General features: G+C 52.7%; 1 protein-coding gene across 1 annotated transcript; it reads left to right on the forward strand.

Moving 5' to 3' along the window:
• The first annotated feature begins 1,327 nt into the window (after positions 1–1,327).
• Positions 1,328–9,129, forward strand: LOC110080213 (rho-related GTP-binding protein RhoG). The gene is made up of 2 exons (XM_072981511.2): positions 1,328–1,465; positions 6,789–9,129. The coding sequence occupies exon 2, from the start codon at positions 6,813–6,815 to the stop codon at positions 7,386–7,388; it is 576 nt and encodes a 191-aa protein (XP_072837612.1). The 5' UTR covers positions 1,328–1,465; positions 6,789–6,812; the 3' UTR covers positions 7,389–9,129.
• Positions 9,130–10,626: the final 1,497 nt, after the last annotated feature.

Genomic DNA, 10,626 nt, shown 5'->3' on the forward strand with positions numbered 1-10,626 from the left:
TCCCATTGTAAAGGGCCCTCCTTTGGGTTACCATCTTTGGGGGGGGGGATCATCCCTTGGGGAGGGACACTCTTAGACCAGGGAGCATTTGTGAGACGGGGATGAGTAGGGGTTGTTCACAGTGTCATTGTCAGAGTTTGTTCCTTCTTCTTGAGTTGGCGTTAACTTGATTTGCTTGTGCTGGGTGTGGGGCAGCGGGATTATCAGCAAGAGAAGGATGGTGGGATGAGTGTAAGTGTGGGAGGCAGAGGCTTCCGGGGAAGAATTCCAGTTCGCTCCACCAGTTGCCCTTGCTGGAGAGAATATAAGGGCTGTGGCAAGGAAAGGTCAGGTCATGGGAGTGGCCCCCCCCATAACCCACCCTCAACATTGTTTGCAAACTAGGCTGATGTCCTTAAACATGGAAGGAAGGAGAGAACCCCCCCCCCCGATGGATTGGGGAGTGCCTGGGGCTCTGCTCGGCCCTGCTCCCCCTGGACTGCAGAGATGGATTCGCTCCCCTCCCCGCCATCCATCCCAGAATCGACTTCCCTCAATGAAACCGTTTGTGTTGTTCAGGTGCGCTCTGTTCCGCTTTGGCGCTGGCAACGAACTGTGGGCAATCCAAAAACATCTGGACATCCGCAGTTGCCCACCCTGGCCCCACCTTTGGGGAATACATACTTTTTTGAATGACGGCTCCCACAATCCCCAACCCCCAGATGTTGTCGGGGAGGGGATTCTGGGAGTTGTAGTCCAACAAGAGAAGGCAAGCTCTACTCCCAGCCTGCACTTGGTGAGAGGCAACCCCGTCCCCCTCTCCCTGGTTTTTGGCAAAACATTATCCTCCCGAGGATGGCAAGTAGGGAGAAGGCAAATGGCTTATGTACTTTGCCCCTGGCTCTGGGGCAGGACGGGTGGGTGCCCCCTTGGCTCTCTCTGGCGCCAGGCCAGTCAAGGGCTGAGGAGCCTCTAAAGGAAAGGGGGCAAGGCCACCCACCGGACCTGAATTTGTACTCGGGCTGAGCATCACAGGTCTGCAGATATTATCATACAAGAGTATTTATTTAATGCGTTTTTTTTAAATCACCCCCTAGCGAAACCTCTCTGTGTGTGTGTGTGTGTGTGTGTGTGTGTGAGTGAGACTCGGTCAGCCGACCAAGCCAAATGACGTCTTCTAAATCCAGTATATAGACTGGCCTGGGAAGAGCGAAGTGCCAACGGGGGAACTTCCCCCCACCCGCGGGGCTTCTGGCCGCTCGCGGGCACCGTCCTCCCGCCCCCAGGGGACTGCATTTCCCAGGAAGCTCCGCGGCAGGCCCTCGCCCCTGATTCGGAGGAGGGGCGGCGAGGGCGCATGCGCGGCTCCCACTCCTGGTGACGGGGGCGGCGGCAGCGGCGGCAGCGGCGGCTTCCTCGGGCTGGATGCGGCTTCCCTTCCGGCGGCGGCGGCGGCGTCCGGGCGAGGAAGGGCGCGGGGAGCCAGGTAAGGCCCCCGCGGGGAAGGGGAGCCGCTCCGGCGCGGAGGTCCCCGAAAGCGGCGCCACCTCCATCGCCGCTGCCCCTTCCGCCTCGGCCTCCGCCCTCCTCGGCCTCCGGCCTGCTCTCGGGTGGCGCCGGGGTCGCCCTCAGGCCGCAACGGCCGGGAATGGGGAGGGGGGGGAGGGGAGGGGGGAGGAGGAGGAGGAGAGGGCCCCGCCCCGCCCCCGTTGCCTCTGTGCCCCCAGTGGGGGTGGGGCGGGGTGTTGTGTGTGTGGGGTCTTTTGGCACCAGACACCCCCCCCAGCTCCCCTGGAAGCCATGATTCAGTTGCGAAGGTAGTGGTGGTGGTGGGGAGGAGGAGGAGGAGAGGGCTCCTCCTGAGCAAGGCATGGGGAAACTCCTTCCTGGGACTACAACGCCCAGCATCCACCGTGGCTGGCGGAGAAGGGCTGATAGGAAACAACCAACCCCCTTTCCCCCCTCCAAGAAAAGCCCACCCTTTCCCGAGCTTCCCTGCTGATCAGGGCCCTCCTAAAGCCGCCGGACTACAACCCCCATCACTCCCTCCCGGCAGGTTCCGTGGGTGGGGAGTTGCCGCCTGGCAGCCCCTCCCTGTGTAGAGAGGAGGTGAGGGTGCGCGCGCGGGTGTGTGTGTGTGTCCAGGAAAGCCAGCAAGCCCCCCCCCCCCCCCCGGGAACCCAGCTTTGGCTCTCTCTTCGCTCTGGGGTGGGGGAGAGAGTTATTGGATTTGGGGGGGGCTGAGAAGGGGGTCCTAGCAAGGAATGGGGCGAGCTTTTAAAACCACTGGGACCCTTTTGCAGCAAAGCAGTGTGCCTGTGCGGGTGTTTCTCCCAATCCGCTCCCTGTCGGCCTGTCTTGCTGGGGGGGGGGTTCCAAGTCTTAAGGTTTTCCTGCTTCCTTTCCTGCCCACCTAGGAGAAGGGGTTAAGCCAGACAGCTGAGGCTCTGGACCCTTGGAGGAGGCTGCCTTTTGCTGGGGAGTTGACCCCACCGCCCCCTACCCTGCCTGTACTGGTCGGAAGATGGCCTTCCGGGCTCATTTCACCCCCCCCATCCATCCCCGTCTTGCCAATTCTGACTGGCAGCAGTGGCTCTCGGGAGGGGGGAGGCTTTGGGCACCTCGTTTGCCACCTTGCCCTGGAGATGTTGCTGATGGTGGATCAGCTTGGGTGATTGACATGCAAAGTGAAGACTGACTTCTTTTCCTCTCTCAGCCCCCCCCCCCATGCCCACATAAAGACAGTTGCAAACCATGGACTAAATAGGGTCTCCAGCATCAGCCAGGACCATTTCTCTTACAGTTTAGAGGGAAAGACTCAACAAATGTGTTTTCTACTTGGCCTTTTTTCCCCCCTCCTTGGACATAAGAAATATGAGATTTCTATGTTAGTTCCAAATGGATCAAGTTCTGTGTGACTTCAGTTCAAGCTCAGAACGATTCCTGCCTGAACTCCTTGGTTGCTGGGCCGGGAGGAGGGAGTTTCCCTTCCTCTTCTTGCGTTCCTTCTTACACAGCTTTCTTATCCAGAGGCGGTTTTACCTCTTAAGTGGGAGGAGGCACCTGGCCAGCACTCATCCTTCCCAGCTTGGGCCCTTCCCTGGAGGCATCAGCTTCGATTCACAATTTTGCAGCTGGTTCGGCAGGGTGACGCTTGCATTCTTCGGTTGTGCCAGCAAAAGCTGCTTCTGAGCATGTCCTGCCTCTCCGGTGGCCGCAGGAAGCCTGGGGCTTCTGACCTTGGTGCAGTCCACCCCATTGTCTGCTTTCTGGCCGATAGGCTTTTGGGCGTTTGCCAGCCCCAAATGACATTGCACAATACAGAGGAACTGATTGGAGTCCTCCCCCCTGCCGAGCGAGTTGATTTCATGGGGCAGATCTTCCTCAGGCTCCTTGGCCTTCCTGGGTGTCGGCTACCTACTTAGCTATTCCTTATTGTGCCACAATATTTATTATTTAATTCAAGGGAACTTGTAAGAGGCACCTTGGCTGTGTATGTGTGTGTGCGTGCGTGTGTGTATGAGAGCACACATGCATGTATGAGCGTGCACAGAACAAGAGCAGGTTTTGAGGCTGACTCTGCAGTGGGACTCCTCCCATCCTGCAGGCTTTGCAGAACTGGAGCCACTGAGTCGGCCAAGGCGAGGAAGTGGTTTTGCACCAAAGCATGTAGAGGCTGTTTACAGTTTGTCACCTTATCTCTTCCCAGAGGTGTGGTGGCATCTTGTTGTACATCTAGCCTTCAGGGAGGGTGTTTGAGACACTGTGGGGATCTGAAATGTGGCCCATGGTTGCAACTCCACCTGTAGATTCAATGGGAACGAGAGCGCTAAAAAGGTCTGGGGTGCTCCAGTTGTATTCTGTGGCAAGCCTAGTTTTGCTAACAGGGTGCTGTTTCCATGTAGAGAATCAGTGCACTTTTCCCTCTAGCAGGAAACAAACAACCTTGTAGGATTTTTTTCCCTTTCTTTTAAAATTCTGCTTTCAGGTGTAATTTTCAAAGCTTTTCAACTCCTGTGAATTAGCCTTGCTGTACCACCCGTTGTATTAGGGAGTTTGCCTTGAAAGATGGGGTAGGGGAATTGTTCTGTGGCCACTGGACTTGGGTGTGTGTAAAGGCATTGCTGGGCAGTGTGAATGCCGGTGTGAAGCTAGGGAGTTGCTAGTTATCTGATTCCCACCTCAGCTGAGATACTCATTTAAGTAAATACTGTACACACAGCCTGCAGTTCTAGTTTGATAAATATTGTGGCCTCCCTACTTCCTATCTGGATTTGTGCTAGTTTAAGTCATACATTGAAATGTGTGTATGGGTGTGGGGCGTAGGTGGATCCATTGTATAATATACAACACATCGCATGGGAATCAGGCCATTGATCTCTCTACTCCAGTGTTGATGGCTCTTCTAGAAACATGCAGAGTTAACTTAGAGCATCTCTATTCCTGGGCAGCTAACTCCCATTTCTTTCCATAATTTCACAAGCTTCCTCATCCTTGTCTTTATTTGTTAGTAGCTTCCTGGTCCATTGTACCTAGGCTTCTTATTCCCTGTGTCCTCCTTGAAGTAACTCCTCAATAGCAGAAACATGTCTGTCTATCCGGCCCATTTCAGAAGGAGCAGTTTTAAATCACTTTTACTGAGAAAGCAGTTAAAAATAAAAAGTCAGCACTTTTTTTGTGGCTAAGAGAAAATATCCCTTCAATATGCTGGACCATTGCAAGAGCTGAGGGTAGATAAAACGTCCATATGCATGACTGAACTGAAAGCTGAAGGAACAGGGAGGTAGTGCTTATTTCCTGTCCTCCCTCCCCTGTCCCGAAGGCAAGAGGAGATTTGGTGAGGGATTGGAAAGATGGTTTTACACAAAGGCATCCCAAGACCCAAGTGCCGGAGGATGCTCAAGGGAGTGGATTCCTCTTTAGAGACTCATCCTGCTAATGCATCTCCACCTAGCTGGGGTGGCTGCCCATCCTCTGGAAATGGTAGGGTGTCTTCTGGGGTTGGTTCTGGCTTGGCAGGAAACTTTGCCTTGGGAGCTTAAGTAGCACCTTCAGAAGAAAGAGCCTGACAGGTGCCAGCTTGTTTGGGCAGCTCCCAGTTTGGAGCATTCAACCGTTGGGTTTGCGTTCAAGGATGAGATTCTGCTCCAGGGGGCAGAAATCTCGTGGCTTAGTTAAGTAAGTCAATAACTAGTATTGACCCATTGAATCCATGGGGGAGTTGACTCACCCAGTCCCCACTGATTCAGTGTGTCGACTCTGGTTGCGACTTAACACATTCAGCAACAGGATTTCAGCTACTAAGCCTGTTGGAAAGTGCAGGTGATGGCTTAACAGGAAGTGGGCAAAAATAAGCTCCTTCTGGAAAAAAGGAAATATTTATTCCTGTTTCCAAAGGGCTCTTTCAGGAAGCAGGCCTGCCTCTTCCATTGGGCTTTCCTTGTCGAACTTCTCACATGTCCTCAGTGTGAATGTGAACTTTCTGCAGCAGCTCAAGCCAGTTAATCCCTCCTTGTTCCATCATGGTTTGGAATAATCTGTTCTTGGCCTCTTTCTAGCCATTCTTTGTGGAGTTGCAGGAGGGCCCCCCCCCGCCCCCTTCCATGTCTCTCGTGGAAGCTTGGAGAGGAAATGTTCTGAGCTCCCATCCTAGGTGCCCTAGTCTAAGCTCTTAGTGGTCTGTGGTTCCTGCATGGGCTGGAGAACCACTGGCAGACAGTTTCAGCCGCCAAAGTAGAAGACTTTCCCCTTGGAGAATTCCCTCCAATGTTACTTCAGCTTTATTGGGAAAACACCAAAGTTAAGACCCTGCCAAGTTGGCAGAGCCAAAATATTAGTGAGCTTCCTCCCTGGAAGTTTTGTGGAGACGCCAGGCAAACCTACCTCTAAGGTATTTTGGAACAGGCCAGACCAAAGTTTGCTTGCTGGGGAACAGACTGTGATTCTCAGAATTCTGGTTGTTAAAGATGGTTGTTGGAGTCTTTGCTTTTTGGATGTTAAGGGACCATCATTTTGGGTGTTAAGGGACCACCATGGGTGTGGGAGTTTTTCCTTAACTGTCTTGGGCTCGTTCTTGGCTCAATGTTTTGTTCTTCCCTTTATAGTGTTTGAAGAAAGAACTGTTTATGGTCCTTGTGGCCATTCTTACATTTAGGGGCAGCCTTCATATCCTGTTTTTCTCCTCCTCAAACACTTAAGGCAGTTGGTGATTTAAGAAAAGAGAAAAATACAGGGTAGTGAAACCACCCTTTTGGGCAGCTGGTGGTCTTTTCAGGAACTGGCACTTTCGTCTCCCTGCCTTGATTGTCTTCCCCACCTTCACCTGAGCGGGCACAGTCTTCCTCCAGGAGGGTGCCACCCTCCCGCTTGGCAGTTGGCTCCCAGTCTGACAGTGGAAAAGGCAGAGAGCATGTACCCTTTCACCGCTGCAGTCCCAGGAGAGCGGGCTGGTCACTCCTGCCCACTCTGGTCAGTTCTGACTGGCAGCAGATGCCTGAGGATTCAATCAGGATCCTTTCCTAAGTCCACTGGGAAGACCCCGGTACTTCCTGGTAGGCTCCCATCCAAGGACTAACCAGGTCTAACCCTGCTTAGCTTCCAGAATGGGCTGAGCTCCGGTCAGTTCAGGATGGGAAGGTGGTTCTAAGTGTTCTAGGGTGTTGGTCCCTGGGATTGTGGAGATGGAAAAGGGGGAATATGTTTGCCACGCTGAGCTCATAACATCTAGGGTGCTCTTGCACCCACTGAGGGTCCTTTCAGTCATTCAAAAAGCTGGCCTTCTTTTGACTTCTTCCTCTGTTTCTGTGCAGAATTCCTCCCTTCAGAGTAAAAGGATGCAGACCATAAAGTGTGTGGTTGTGGGCGATGGCGCCGTGGGAAAGACCTGCCTGCTGATCAGCTACACCACCAACGCATTCCCCGAGGAATATATCCCCACGGTGTTTGACAACTACAGTGCTCAGATGACGGTGGACAGCAGGATGGTGAGCCTGAACCTCTGGGACACTGCGGGCCAGGAGGAGTATGACCGGCTGCGCACCCTCTCCTACCCTCAGACCAACGTCTTTGTGATCTGCTTCTCCATCGGGAGCCCCTCCTCGTACGCCAACGTCCGGCACAAGTGGCACCCTGAGGTGTCCCACCACTGCCCCAATGTCCCCATCCTTCTGGTGGGCACCAAGAGGGACTTGAGAAGTAACGCGGAGGCGGTGAAGAAGCTGAAGGAGCAGAACCTGAGCCCCACCACCCCGCAGCAGGGGGCCTCTCTGGCCAAGCAGATCGGAGCGGTCAAATACCTGGAGTGCTCGGCGCTGAACCAGGAAGGGGTGAGAGAAGTGTTTGCCGAAGCGGTGCGGGCTGTCTTGTACCCGGTGACCAAGAAGAACTCCAAGAAGTGCCTGCTGTTGTAGTTGCCACGGCGAGCGGAGCAAAGACTGAGGTCTTGGGACAGTTGCAGGGTCACCTCCCAAATCTAATTGCACCTTGCACTAATGGCTTTAAGAGAGATTTCCTTCAGCAAGTCCTCCGGCGGTTGCAGTGGACAGAAGTGAACATCATCTGTTTTTCAGGTTTAAGCCTGAGCCTGCTTGCCAATTGCTCAGTGACTCTGCTTGTGTCCTCCTCCACCTCTTCTCTCTCCGAGGCAGGCAACGGCTGGGTGACTCCTTCAAAGCCACACTTGATCTCTGCTACGCAAGCTTAAGATATGACCCTTCAGAAAGAGACCGTGATTAGTCTGGCTTTGCAGGTGGCCACCGCCTCTTCTAGCCATTTCATCAAAATATTCTGTATATTGGCAGAGCTACGCCTTTCCAAATAAGCTGCTTTGCCATAGCCTGTTCAGAGACACCTCCACTGTGGCATGCAGGGTGCCTTAAATATGCCATAGAGAGAATAACGGATGTCAGAAACCAAGAGGGCTGGGCAGCTCCAGGGAGGCTTGTAATGAAATTAAAACCAGTCCGTGGCCCTCTTTGGGACACTACTTGTAGGCCTGTGGACTTGTGCACAGATTGGGAATAAGCCCATTGGAGGTGTTCAAGACCAGCTTTAGACTATAAACCCTTGTTTCTGCCCTTTCTTTAGGAGAAACGTCCCTCTTCCGCATCAGTAAGCCTAGGCATTCTTTCACAGACCTTTTAAAGAGGAAAGGTGGGCCCTAGGGGTTTCCTTAGCACGCTACAGACTCCCATGATGATACGACCAGGCCTGTCCCCTTAAAACTTTGATTATATGTGCCTAATGTTTTTGCAGAAAAACGAGTTGTGTGCAGGCTGTCTGTCCCCTTAAAGGCAGTGGATTGGCTCCACTTCCAGCCCTTCAGGTACCGCGGAAGTTTCTCTGCCGTGGCCCACCTGTCTTCTCCACCAAAAGGCATGGTGGTTGTTTGACCTTAATCTTCCGGATGTGGCCTCGGGGGGGGGGGGCAAGCCAAGATGTGCCTGTTTGGGAGGAAGGTCTTGCTTGCTCTCTTTTCTTCTGCCTGCTAACATTCGACCCCCAGTGCCTACAGAGCAGTATTTCTGTGCCTTCTTGTTGCTCTTACTTGTTCCCTCCCTCCCCCCTGCCGGTAAAGGTGGATAATTTTTTCTAAAAACCCAGCTGTGAATGTTATTAAAATGCTGCACTAGTTTGTTGCTGTTTTAAATCTCTCTAGGATGCTGACACCCGGTATAGATGCATAGAAGCAGGGTCTAACGTTCATTGAAGTATTAACACCCCCTTCTGGAAAAGAAATGCTGGTTTTCTTTTTTTTAAATGCACCTGTGATCGCATAGAATGATATTAAGAAACTCTGAGTGATTGCCGTGGCTCAGGCCTTCAGCCAGGGTAAGATATTAGCAACAGCTCCATACTTTCGGACCGCAGAGCATCTGTTTCAGGGCAACGACACCTTATTTATTTGGGCATGTTTGTGAGTGACTGTTCTGAGGAAAGGCTGTGAGCCCTTTCTCCACTGGTGTGCTGTGGTGCTATTTAGAAAGAAAACGACGCTGAGAAGCAGCTCTCTTCTCTCTCCCACCTAATTCTTTTAGCTTGGCTCTATTCTGTGATGAATTTGTAGTTTTTTTTAAATGTGATGATGGTTCTGGTGTGGGGATCTTGGCTGCAGGCTAGTGGGGAGAAGGCTTTGCCTGAAGTGGGGACCCAACTGCCCATGAGCTGCCTCCTCCACAGCAAAGCTCTCGGGATGTGACGGAGCAGTCCGGCTGGACTTGGAACAGGTTGCGAGTCCAGCATCCTTCCCATATATAAACAATCCATACCTAGAGAGTGGAGGTGAACCTGAGCAAACGGTTACTGTGGAAAAGTGGACTTCCGTTCTTCTCCCCCCCCCCGACCCCTCCTCCCATGTAGTGTCTCTCCCTTGGTTTCTTTGCTCTTGATCTGGCCCTTCTCAGGTTGCAAAGTGGTGAGAGACACTTTCTTGGGGACAGAGGAATGGAAGTCAGTGATGGTTTGGTCTCACCACGCTATCCCCGTGTTTTCTGGACACCAGACAAAGCAGCATTACAAGGGTATGGGAGAGGCTCCCGTGGCCTTCAGGCCCTGTGGTGGGCGGGCCAGGTTTTGCAGGCCCAGTCCTTACGTCCTTGGATGTTTAGCTTTTATCTACCATGCACTAGCCTTAAAACGGTGCAAAGCCTTCGTGATGCGCTTTTGGTGCTGCAGGGCTGGCGAGAAAGGGCTTTCAGGTCCTTTGAAAGCAAGCTGAGGTTTGCCCTGAGGGGGGGGGTGTCGGGTCACATGTCTGCCTTAATGTGCGAGAGGAACCTGAGACTGTGTGGTACTGAAACATACACTGGTAACTGATTTTATAGATAAAAATACATTTTTACGGTGACTAACAAAGTTATTTTTAAATTATGCAGAATTAAATTGTAATAAAGCATTTCTTGGTTTTTTTCCTGTCTGGTTATTATCTTTCATCTAAAAGGCCACCATTTGCCCTCCCACCAATACTATCGTCTCTGGAGCAACTGGGTTCAGGAACCTGGCCAAGCCACAGTGACAACATTCGACAAGTGTACTCCAGTATAAAATGTATACACTTTCACCCCTCAGGTGAAGCTGATGCATTGATTTATAGATAAATAAATGCCATCGGGTCAGTGCAGATTGGAAACAGATCTTAGTTCTGGGAGGAAGCTTCAGGCTATCGGGAATTAAAAAAGGCTGGGAATACGAAGCACTTTCTCTGTTTAGCTGGGGCTTACCTATAGTTGGAGTCCCTGTTAGCCATAGGAATGGGTCTCCCCTGTTCTGCTATTATTTCCCCTAGTGATTGCTTTTGGCCACCATCCAGTAGCAGGGAGTCCCACCGCTCAACTGTCCTGGGAAGGAACCCCTCCCCCCCCAATTCTGGTTCAGAGGGAGAGCCCCCTGGGTTTTCCCCCGGCACCAAAGGGGAGTCCTTTGATCTCTTTTATCATGTGGGACGCAGCGGTAAGCCTTGGGGGATTCTGGGAGTTCTCCCCCCCCCACACACCCACCCTTATCACATCGATATGAGAGAAGATAAAGCCTTTCCCTCCCGCCGCCCCTCCCGTTCCCTTCTCGGCTCCAGCCCAGCCTTTGGGACCCTCTTTCCCCCCCCTCGCGTCGCTCTACCCGCTGAGCTGCTCTCGATGGTCGCGCGGCGCCGGA

The sequence above is a fragment of the Pogona vitticeps genome, chromosome 11, assembly GCF_051106095.1.
Source record: "Pogona vitticeps strain Pit_001003342236 chromosome 11, PviZW2.1, whole genome shotgun sequence".
Lineage (NCBI taxonomy): Eukaryota > Metazoa > Chordata > Lepidosauria > Squamata > Agamidae > Pogona > Pogona vitticeps.

Bases quoted from the DNA above. Each gene is read 5' to 3' on its own strand.
- LOC110080213 (XM_072981511.2), top strand. From the start codon at position 6,813: ATGCAGACCATAAAGTGTGTGGTTGTGGGCGATGGCGCCGTGGGAAAG.